Source organism: Sinocyclocheilus grahami, unplaced genomic scaffold, assembly GCF_001515645.1.
Source record: "Sinocyclocheilus grahami isolate Dianchi unplaced genomic scaffold, SAMN03320097.WGS_v1.1 scaffold52.1, whole genome shotgun sequence".
Taxonomy (NCBI): Eukaryota; Metazoa; Chordata; class Actinopteri; order Cypriniformes; family Cyprinidae; genus Sinocyclocheilus; species Sinocyclocheilus grahami.
In genome coordinates, this window is record NW_015505231.1 from 2,531,379 (window position 1) to 2,544,105 (window position 12,727).

Sequence of the window (12,727 nt, forward strand, 5' to 3'; positions counted from 1 at the left end):
CACTCTTGCGTTCCGCAGGCGCCGAGTAAGTCTTTTTTTTTTGGATTAGGTTAAGTCATTATTATGAGAAAGTTTCTCATTATTACGAGATACTAAGTCCTTATTTCGAGAAAGTTTCTCATTATTACGAGAAACTAAGTCATTATTATGAGAAAATAAGTCATTATTTCGAGAAACTAAGTCATTATTACGAGAAAGTTTCTCATTATAACGAGATACTAAGTCATAATTTTGAGAAAGTTTCTCATTATTATGACTTACAGAATTATATTTTTTTATTTAGTGGCGGAAACGGGCTTCCATACCTTCTCCTCTCATTTACAAAACAAGCTGCAAGTATGCGATACTAAGCTGACGAGGTTGGCAGGCTATCACTGGAATACTGCCTTTGGAGGTCTTTGATAAAACCAGGCGAGGCTGGATTAAGAGATCATATCACTTTTTTCTTCGTCAAGGCAGCTCAGAGAGACGCATCATATCATTTGCTAAAGACTGGCAAACGCGGGGGAAGAGCTCACCTCATCAAATTAAGCATGTTTTCTGAAAGTGCCACTGAAGTGTTTCGGGAGTAAACAGTGGCAGGGATGAAAACCATGAATGAAAAGAAACGTTCGGTCATGCAGAACTGGGTAATTATCATGCTCTCTCTGTTTTCTCCTGTCTTTCAGCATTGGAGGATGAACTGGATTTCGCATTGGGCAAGCAGACCCCAGCCTTCCTCAAGAAATGTGTATGTTACATCCGGAAGATATCCAACTTTGACCGTTTCGCTAAACTCCCCGAGATGGCCCGCTACATGGACATCGTGGTGAGCGCTGACCGTGTCATGAGAAACCAAGAAGCCTACGAGCGTCTTCTGAAAGTCAGAGACGAGTTCATTCCAATGGTGGTGGCAGCATCCAATCTTCGAGTCTACTCTTCCGTCACTCACTGTGACATGAAACTTGGCTACTCGCAGGAAGTAGAGAGCCACTACGTCGAAGGTCTGTGCAAACAGTTTTATGAAGACATGGTGGATATCATCCAGGCCACGGTCCAACAGAACTTTGACACAGAGACAGATACGCTCTATGATGAAATTATACAGCATCTTTCGCTGTGCAAGACTTTTTCATCTTTTTATGTGTACAAGAGTGAAGCCTTGGACATAGTCCAGGAGTACCTGTACCCCTCCAAAGGTGGTCGAATAACTCCCCTAGTGGTGTATGGAGGACCCTGCACTGGAAAGACATTGTTACTTGCTGAAGTGGCAAAACAGGTGAAAAGCATGTATAGTATGCCCATTTGTGTGTGTGGGGGTGAGAGAGAAAGCACGTGTGAACATACTGACCTGCTTTTTAAGGCCATCTGGATGCCGGCACATGTTAGATTAATGCTGCGGGATGCCTGTATTTAGCCTAAAGCTGTACTTTGCTTCCTCTGACTTAATATCTGATGTCATGGCATGAGATTCAAATTAACATTAAAGGGGTCCTATTATGCTTTTTCACTTTTTCAACTTTAGTTAATCTGTAATGTTGCTGTTTGAGCATAAAAAAGATCTGCAAAGTTACAAAGCTCAAAGTCCAATTCAAAAGGAGATATTTGATTTAACAGAAATCACTTTTCAAAAACTACAACGAACGACTCGTTTGGACTACAACACATATTTTCCAGGATTTGTGATATCACAAACACGAACGGGACAAGACCTGGTTGAGCTGCACTAGAGAAGGCAACAAGTGTTATCACTATGTCGGAGACATGCTAGCTTTCCCAAGGCAGACAAACTTAGAGTGGTTACAAACATCCGGGTTTAAATCGTGCTCAAAATGATTTGATTTTGACACAATATTTACACTGAAGCTTGCAGGCTGGAGCATGACATTTCCCAACCAGGCGCCGAGTGGTGCCAATTACAACACACACTGGCCCAGCTAACCAATCACAGCACATCTCATATTTCAGAAGGTGGGCCTTCATTTGATACAGGAACTATTCGAGCCATTCATGCCAGACTGGGGAGAGAGGTGTTATAATAAGGTAAAATATGTAAAAAAATAATGTGTTTTTCGAACAACCTAGTATGAGAGCCTGTTCTAGTACACCCCCCAAAACAAAATCAAGACTTTGTAAAAGAGCATAATAGGACCCCTTTACGGTATTTTGGCCTGCTGTTACATGAATTTGTCTGTCATAACAGATTTTGTGCATTCCAGTGTATCTGGAGGCACACGGTAGTCCAAATACAGATCATTGCATTCACAAGCTTAAAAAATGCTGATTTAAATTAACTGATAAAAATAATTTGATATAGTTACTCATATCTGTCAGCTTCGACCAATACTTAGGGCTTATGGAGATCAGTGGTGTGCTTGTGTCATGTGTTGATGGTCAGAATTGACAGTGTTGATCAGTTTGGGGGCGAGGAACAAAGGAGGAAGGGTAGTGTTGACATTTCCCGTCACCCATGGCAACCCGTCAAAGACCTCAGCCTCTAATGTTAGTTCACAGATGATGAGCCTGGGGACCTTGACTAACTCCCTCGTCCTTGCTTATGTTCTCTCTCTCACACTGTCCTTCTATGTAACATACACACTACAGAAAGGCAGATACTCCAAAATATTTATATATGAAATGCAATTTACATGCCCACACACTGCATGCATTTTTTATAATCAAGAGTGTGTCTGTGTCGTGCGAATTAGTCTCTTAGCATGATCTCGTGTTTGGTACAGCTGGCATGTTTTTATATTGCCCTTGTCAGTGCAGTACTAAGAATCATGCAGCAAATATGAGCACAGTGATGCATTCAAGTAGCAATCTGGACACATACACCCCATGGCTAATCATACAAACGCACAAACACACAGTCCTCTTGCAAATGGTGGCTTTGGAAAAGCGTTTTATCATTAATTGCCAGCCTCTCCAAACAGAGAAAAATACAATTTCATGTTTCCCTGAATCACAGCTGGGGGCACCCTTTAACCACATCCAAGAAAGAATTGTGCTAAGGATGAGGGAATGTTTCAAAATGATTTAGAAAATCCTTGGCACAAAAAAATCCAGTGCTGACTCTATTGCTGTTGAGTACATTAGATTATTTGCTGTACAGTCATTAGATTTAGATTTCCTTCCTCACACTCAGAGTTGTCAAAGTTTGTGTACAGTGGATCTACTAAATAATGGATGGCCTGGAGTCACTCGAGTTTTGTTTGCTAGAGTCATACTTATAATAACGTTGCTTCAGGTCACAGCAGTTCCTGGATTTTTAACTGTGTGTTTTAATAGAAACAGGACACAAGATCCTGTTAAACATTAATTAATAATGCATACAGCAGTCAAATTTTATATAGGTCATCTATGTGTAAATGGCCTACTAATATCAGATAACACAGATAACATATTGAGCTTTTCCTAATTGTATATAAATATCATATGAATTAACATACTGGAAAACATTCAGTAAACTATACATGAATGCTGTATTTCTGAGCTTCTGTTTCATTTTCATTTGTTTAGGCTTACTCATGGCTACAGAAAGAGATGGGACCAGAAACAGACCCAGTTGTCATTGTCAGATTCATCGGCTCCTCAGATTTCTCTACTGACCTCCGCACGCTGCTACAGAGCATCTGTGAGCAGATTGCCAACAACTATCGGTGCCTGATCCACTTCTTACCAAACAAGATCCAGGAGATGAGGGAGCTGCTGGTGAATTTGCTTGGGGAGTCATCATTTCACCGACCTCTTGTCATTATTCTGGATGCCTTGGAGCAGTTGTCAGATGTTGACGAGGCTCGGAAACTGTGGTGGCTGCCTGTCCACCTGCCACGTACAGTCCGAATTGTAGTGTCAACCCTGCCCAACAAGCATGGGATACTCCAGAAATTACGCAGCCTGATACATGACGAGGATGCCTATGTTGAATTGATGCAAAGAGACCGCAAAGCTTGCAGTCAGACACTTAAACAGCAGCTTCTGAGTGTCAAAAGGAAGGTGACCTCTGGCCAACAGATATATGTGAATGAGGCAATGGCAAAATGTACACTCCCCATGTTCGTCAACCTCATCTACCGAGAAGTAGTTCACTGGAGGTCGCACAAGGATGTGGATGACAAATCATTGTGTTCGACGGTGCACGAAAGCATTGAGCAGCTTTTCTACTCTATTGAAAACAAGCTTGCCTCACGCTTTGTCTTTCGGGCACTGGGCTACATCACAATGGCACGGGCAGGCCTAACAGAGCTGGAGCTAGAGGATATCTTATCTTTGGACAACAGTGTCCTTGGAGACATCATGGTGAGCTCTAATCTTAAAAGCCCGCTGCGTATTTCTTACGATTTCATAGCCAGGCTAAAAGAAGAACTTGAAGGTTATTTAGTGGAGCGTCAAGTCCGTAATGTAACGCTAATGGTGTGGGCAAATCGCCACCTGCATCTTATAGCACAGAAGCTATACCTCAGTAATGAAGAAGATGTGCATCAAATGCATAGTCTTTTGGCTGAGTACTTCCTCGGGGCATGGGCAGGTGGTAGAAAGAAGATATTCCACTGCGACAATAATCACTTTGCCTCACTGAATATCTCACACCAACGAAACCCTCATCACCAGCAGAGCCTTCATGGCCATGACAAAGCTTCTGCTGACAAGCACTCTTATGACAGACAGACACCCGAACAACCCTGGGTGTTCCAGTGTAACTTGCTAGAGCCGGACATCTTCTTTGTCAACCACCGAAAGATGACGGAGCTCACTTACCACCTGACAAGGAGCGGCCGGACAGATGATCTCATGTATGGTGTCATAATGAACTTCAGCTGGCTCTACACTATGATAAAGATAGGGCATTTTGACAAGGCCCTGTCCGACATTGACTTAGCTTACAGCTACACTCAAGAAAAGGAGCTAAAGTTTCTCGCAACTACACTCCGCAGTATAAAACTTAAAGTGACAAAGAATCCTGCATCACTGTCTGCTGAACTTCAGCAAAGGCTCCTTCCAGTTGTCACATCTCTTCCCAAGCTCAGACACCTCCTTCTTGAATGTGACAAGGATGGTCCTAAGTACTGCTCCATTGTGCCACTGCACTCTTCCATGGATGTCACCTACAGTCCCGAGAGATTACCGCTATGTTCTAGCTACATGCAAATAGTGGAGATTCTACCTACATTAGCTCCAAACATAATCATTGTGGCCCTCGAAGACGGATCAGTCAGCACGTGGGATGTTGAGAGCAGACAGCTGATAAGACAGATAGACACGGCGAGGTCGGTTGTTCTTGGCATCAGGCTAACCACAGATGAGAAGTATCTGGTAGTGGCCACTACAAAAAATACACTGCTCATTTATGACAACCACAAGTCATGCTTGTTGTCGGAGGTGGAGGTGAAAGGGTCCAAGCACTGTGGCATCACTGGCGGAGTAGCGTTCATCAGTGGATTCACCTTGTCCAGCCACCATGCCTTAGCTTGGCTGGAGGCAAGCAAAGATGTCAATGTGATTGATTTGCTCTATGGCTGGCCATTGTATCAGTTCCATTGCTGGTATGAGGTAACCTGTGTCCAATGTTCCCCAGATGGAATGTATGCTTTCTGCGGACAGTATCTCAACACAACCACCATATTCCACCTCGGTAGTGGGGACAAGCTTGCTACAATGACTTCTGAATTCTCTGGTGGTTTTGTTAAGTCCATCCTGATTCTAGACACGATCCATCAAATGGTGATGATCGACAATGAGGGCAGCCTCTCTGTGTGGAACACCAAAGATATCACAAATCCTAAGCTGATGGAGGATTATGACTGCAGAGGAGATGATAGTGAAGTGGTGGGCATAGAGCTTTCTGAGGATCAGCGATCCATCCTCATCTGCAAAGCGAGAAGCATCGAGGTGCTGGACACCAAGATTTGGAAGATGGCAGAGAAGTTCAAGGCCAAGCGTAGCGAGAAGTTTGTGGCAGCCGTTCTTTCCAAGAATAGCCAAAGTATAATAGCTTCCATGGAGAATACATCATCCATATTTGTGTGGAGGAGAGACAGTGGACAGTGCATGGCCAGCTTGATAGAGATATCTGGAGCCATAGTAAAACTGATCAAATCAACACACCATAACTTGCTGCTGTCTGTGGCCAGCAGTGGCGTACTTTCCGTGTGGGATATTGACATTATAACAGCCATGTCAAACATTGATAAAACTGGGAAACCTATCCAAATTCTGCAGCTCTCTGGCCGAGAGGATTTTGTGTACACCATGGATGGGTCAGAGGTCATCCACAAGTGGAACTACAGCACAGGTTTCATTGAGATGGTGTTCAAGCATGAAGGCCTTGTCGAAAACTGCGTCTTGACAACATCGGGTGACCTAATGGTGACATCTGATGATAAAAGTAGTCAGTACATCTGGCATACAACCACAGGTGAGAATATATTCCGTATCAATGGTCAGAGGATCTCACAGCTTCTCATCACACACAATGACCAGTTTGTAGTGTCCCTTTGCGAGCAGAATGCCTCTCGCGTTTGGAGGCTTGCGACTGGTCACAAGGTGTGCAACATTTTGGTAACACTCCAGCATGCCCTCATTACCACAGCAAACACATTCCTTGTGGGAGCCAACAAGAATAAGCTGTTGGCTGTTAGCTTGTGGTCAGGCAGTGTGTCCAAAAAGTTCATCTGTGACGATGGGATCACAATTGTTAACTTCAAGTTAATTCCTGACAGTCCAGATTATGTCGTCTTCATCACCTCCACAGAAACAGTTTTCATCTGGAGTGTTGCAGATGAGTCTGTGTGCAGGCGGGTGCAGCTGCCTAGCAACTTTTTGAAGAACCTGGAGGATTTCCAAATATCACCAAATGGGAAATTGGGCATTATGTCAAAAGGTGATGAGAACATTAATGTCCTAGACCTGCACAGTGGTAAACTGCGTCTGGTCCATGCTGCTGGCATAATATGGCGGCAAAAGCTTTCACGAGATGGACGCTACTTAGTGTACATCTGTTTCCGCAATTGTGACGAAGATGATGATGCAGGTGTGGTTTCAAGTCTGATTGTCATGAGATTGGCAGATGGCAAGAGTATCGGGACCTGCTCTCTCTACAAAACGCCAACCTATCTGTGCCTATCACAGCGAGCACTTAACATCATAGTGGGATTTGAGGATGGCAGCATTGGCACATACACAGTCGTAGACCGTGTGGATGCCGCTCTGAAAATCAAGATCGCCACCTCAAACAGTCGCCAAATAGTTAACAATGCCTCACAGAAAGTACGACCCAAGTGTAGCACCAATGCCTTCAAGACCATTGCTGACTGTGTGTGGAGAGAATCCACCGAGGTCTTCTCACGGGACAGTCCTATCAATGTGTCTGACAGTGGAGAACCAGAGACAACAACACCCACAAAGAAAACTGAACTGCTGCAGTGAGAGCGCCCTCTGTAGGACATTAGCAGGCATGAAGGAACAAGGCCAGATTTGGACACAGGTGATTATTGTTTACAGCAGCTTTGATTCAGCTTCACAGATCAGTTCTCTGGGTAACAACACAGCAACTGGCCATTTGCTATTAAGCTGCACTTAAGCTGCAATCAGTTACCTTGATTTATTTTATCCATCATCAACTTACTGTCAAATGTGTACACTGAATTTAATAGGAACACATTCATAACAAATGTCATTCATTGGAAAAGCAGATCCAGTCGGCTTTATGATATGTTCTTCCTTCTCATGTGTATGCCAGTGTGGCCATATAGTTCAGATTTTGTTTAGTCAAATCAAGCCATAACGTCATTTTATACAGAAGCATGGAGAAATGTAATAGATTTGTAGCCATATAAAGTTCCTGTCATTTTTTTGTTTTTAAAAGATTCATTTGTGTCCGTTTATTTACGTCCTCTGGTACTGTACTAAAATGGAAACTTATGTACATATGTGTACATATGTACTTTGGCTGCTGCAGTTTGTGCAACTACTTAAATATATGTCATGTTGTGCTAAATGCAATCAAAGTGAGTGCCTGGATTTTCACATTTTTGTTACAGAAACTGATTAAGAAAAAATGCAGGGAATTTCTAAACAAAAATATATTGATTCAAACTATTCATCATTACGGTTCAGCATACAATGAACATTTAGCATACTATAAATACAAATTTGCTTAATTTGAAATTACAGCATCTAAATGAGGATCATTGGAAAGTATATTTCAGTATTCAGGTATTCAGAGTATAGTCTGGAGTCATCATGAGCTTCTTAGTAAATTCAGAATGTGTTCTAGACTTTCTCTGACCAAAGTCACATGGAAGTCCATATGTGTAATTTGCTCTAAATGACAGACAGTATTAAACCCATCCTCATATTTAATTCTATATCAATTCACCAATTACTGTCATGATACTGATACTGAGAAGGTCATCCTCTGACTCGACTAAATCCAAGAGATTAATAGTATTAATGGCATTACTTTTAAAGAATGTGCAATTCATTGTATCAAAGGACGGTACAGTTGTATCGAGCTACAAATGTCGAGTACTGATTTGAGGACTAGAATATTGAGTCATGTAGCGTCTCACCAAGAGTTTCTACGCCTTAACGGTTGGGTCATCTTTTACAAATGTGTATTTGTAATTGTTCTTTGTGAGGTAAAGGTTGATTGATTGTGTGCTTGAAAAAAAAATATATACTTTGTACTTTCATGTTATAGATGACTTAGTGATATTTATGAATAGGCTATATGTTATCATAAACCAGGCTGATTTATGAATGGTGTTTGCCAAGGCAGTGTTTGGGGGTTGCACTTTATTTTAAACGGGTTGTTCACTGAGGTTGACTTTGAACAAGTGTGTCATGAATGCCAACTATACGATTTTTGCCTTCAGTTATGGGTGTACTCTGGCATGTCGCAAAAGAAAGTAGTTTCAACAAAACGATCAGCCATGCCCCATTCAAACTCCTCTCTCCATAACTCAAGGGCTATTCCGTCGAATTGTATGTTTACCTCTGGAAATACTGACACATAGGCCCATTTACAACCCACAACCTGTAGCAGTATTCAGGTGTGATGATTAGCTTCTCCCACTGAAGTGTTTCAAACATATAGATATCATACAATATTTGCCAAAGTTTTATTTATTTGTTTTATTTAATTATTAATATTTGTTTTCAGAATGTTAAATGGTGTTGTTTGTGAACCTACTTGTTACTTTTCTGGCTTTGTTGTGTTTTCTAGCATAACTATGAGAACATGCATTATCTTTGCTAAGATATTGACAAAGTCCATCTCTATTATAATGGAATGCCCGTTTTAGAGTATATTTGAATGTGTCCATATGAGAGCAGTTGAACAGTATATTATATGTTATGTAACTTGAATGACTTTCAACTACATGTTTGCAAAACATAGTTCACAGACTGGTATTGAATGTGTTTATTGTATTATTTGTATTGTCAAGATTGAAGATCCCTGTTTAGAGATATATATTTTCATAAATGTTGTACTTACATTTTGTTACAAAGTTGTTTAAGTATTCTAGAAAACAAAATAGCAGAAAAAAGTGTCTGAAAGCAATATGACTTAGTGTGTATGCATTGTTTGTATGGAACATTTTAATGTAATAAAATGGTTTTCTTTCTGCCTCTTAAATCTTATTGTTTTTCATCTGAATATATTGGTCTTCTTTTGGAAAGAAAACACAAGACATTCAGTTCTTTAAGAGGACCTGGTGGTATATATATATATATATATATATATAAAAGTACATCATTTTTCAAAAACCTGCCATGATACAATTACTGTATACCTCTTTTAATCTAGCTAATACTGATCTTCATTCAACTTGGTTCATTACAATGATCCTCTAGAGGCATGGTGTTTACAGGATGAGCGCTTTGCTAGAAGGATTCCCTACAAGGCACAATCAGAAACTGAGACGTTGAATGATTTGGCTGATAATAGTTTTCCTCCCCGGTGCAGTGTGCAAACAAGGGTGTTAAATATTTTCCAAACAGTGGACAGGTGCTATACCATATCAATATTTCAATTACTGCTTGCACACACCTGGATTCTTTCATACACGTCTGCAGCAGTGCAGGTACCAACACACAAACACCACCGTAAACAAATAGTAGCTCAGGGCAAGAATTCTGGTGTGTGTGTGTGGTCTCTATAGAAACTGAATCCTCAGTGGAATCAGCCCCCTGTTGTGATGACTATGGAACTGGCATATCAACATGATCAACATCAGGGAAAAACAAATGCATTGCCTTTTTTTTTACATAAACTCATCACGGCATACACACTCTTAGTCATCTCTCCCTAGGAAGTCACTGCTCTGTAACTGAACAATTGTCATCAAATAGTCAATATTTATACTGCTAAATATACCACATTTATTCTGATCATCCCACAGTTTTTGATTTCATTTCCTGGTGTGAGGAGTTTCCTTGTACAAGTGCAAACTTACAGCAATTAAGTCTTCATTTTGTACCACGAAAGTACAGTAGTCGTAAATAAAAAGATACACATCTGATATACACGCTAAAATTCTAAAGTTTAGGCTCCGTAAGATTTTATTTTTCATGTTTTTGAAAGAAGTTTCTTAGGCTCACCAAGGCTGCATGTAAATCAATTTTTTTATTTATGTATTTCTATTCTTTTCTTTTCTTTTTGATTAATTCCTGTAATGGCAAAGCTGAATTACTCCTGTCTTCAGTGTCACATGATCCTTCAGAAATCATTCTCATATGCTGACTTTGTGCTCAAGAAACATTTATTATTATAAAAGTCTTCATGAATGACTGCTAAAATATGTAAATAAAGACCATAAAAAACAATATTTCACAAACAAACTTATTATTAGCAAACATTGCCATGAACTCTTTTACTAATTAGTATGCCTCAATTGACATAACATCACAACTTTTCAGCGGGATTGGGGTCAGGATGTGACACAAACTTAGCAGTTCTAAAATACACATTTCATATCATGTCAAACAGATGGCCATTATGTTGCACTTACTTTAACATTTTACAATTATGTTTTTTTAATAATTCCAAAGTGTTCCCAAACATTATGTTTTCAAAATTATGAGTTTTGTCTCAGTGTGAACTAAATTGGAATATGATTCAAAACTCATTACAAAATCTATCATGATAAGAACATTTGAACAGCAAGCTTGAAAAAGGTGTGGAGCATTTACTTACAGCATACACCAAACGCGTTCATGTTGTATTACTGTAAAAGTTATTGTACAGTACAGTTCATTGGCTCAAAGGATATCTTGCAGTTGTGATCATGTGTGAAAGATCATGACCTCATAAAACAATAAAATAAAAATGATGTAACTCGATCTTGTAAGTACATAAATGAAAAGACTAACAGACCAATGGGCAGCAGACAAAAACAATAAAAACACCCATGCAAGACAGTAAAAATGCGTGTCCTGTTGTCATTCTGACTATGCATATGCACCATGGTAACATGGACATTACTTTGAGTGATAAGTAACACATACATACTTATGACACCCAGAAGTGTTTTGTATACTCAAATTAAAACTGTTGAATAAATACTGACGTATAACATAAATTTCCCACAAATGGAAAAACAGGTCCTTCAGATATGTAATCTGTAATATGTAGCAGCGGTGGACCCATGAACAAATAATAGCAAATTTCTGAGCTAATACAGACACTACTAGCCTAAGCCAGAGAACATTATAACATTAACAAAAAGGAAAGGGATCACCAAGAATACATGTACACGTATATGTTTGTTCTTCTTCTTGTCCTCCTAAGTGAGGACTTTCAATTGACTTCTGTTGTTATACTGAGAAGGTAGGCTAATGCTATCTATCTCCTAAACCTGAAATGAACCTTCAGTCAGATAAACCTGTTGAGATCACTAGATGTAATGTAAAATATTATTTAGCTAATTTATGAGCATCTTAAATAATGAGCAGCATTTCAAATATTGTCACAAGCCATTTTTCACAAAGTTTGGCCCTCACAAGCATAACTAAACCTGTACACTCACAAACACCGTTTACTAATCTGACTAATTCTATAACCCACACCCTAAAACTAATATAAAACTTTCTGAATTTATTATTATTTTTTTTATAAAAACTTGCTTTCTATACTGTTTTTACAAAACAAGGATGTCCAAAAAAGGAGTCTTGTCAGATTTAGTTCACTCCTGAGTACAAATTTACAGTTAAGTAGGTACAAATACAAACACAACCACCTGAGAAAAAATAGCAAGGATGTTTTGACTTGATATAGATACTCAGAAATGAACTTTACATGACGCTTAATTCTTTTGGCATTTACACAAAGATATCCAACTGTCACCTTCAGCAAGCATTCAAAGGTAAGAATATCACTTATCACAACAATTCAAACTATTCGATCAAATTATCACTTACCCCATGGCATCACACACTTCCTGACTACTGATTAATTTTAATCAAACATTGTAAGCAAATGTATCCAATAACGGAGGGAATGCTGAGATAAAGCCATTAGCATTTGGCCGGTCAAGTGATCATAACGTGATCATAACTATGGAGGACGAAACCTGCAAAAATAATAAATAATTAAATACACAAATAAATAAATGTGTGTGTAAATACATGTATTCTTGTTTAAATACATAAATAAATAATTAAACATGTGATGAAAGTAGGCAAATAAATAAAATAAATTGGTGGGCAAATGGAAAATGTTTAAGGAAATGCCAAACTCATC

The 12,727-nt window shown here is 39.6% G+C and overlaps 1 protein-coding gene across 1 annotated transcript in view; it reads left to right on the top strand.

The window, feature by feature from the left end:
* LOC107583312 (NACHT and WD repeat domain-containing protein 2-like) overlaps positions 1–8,358 on the top strand; it is a 45,559-nt gene extending 37,201 nt beyond the window's left edge. The window contains exons 6-7 of the mRNA XM_016269489.1: positions 669–1,258; positions 3,502–8,358. Of these exons, the coding sequence (XP_016124975.1) occupies positions 669–1,258; positions 3,502–7,407 (4,496 nt within the window). The 3' untranslated portion in view covers positions 7,408–8,358. The remainder of the gene's footprint in view (positions 1–668; positions 1,259–3,501) is intronic.
* Positions 8,359–12,727: the final 4,369 nt, after the last annotated feature.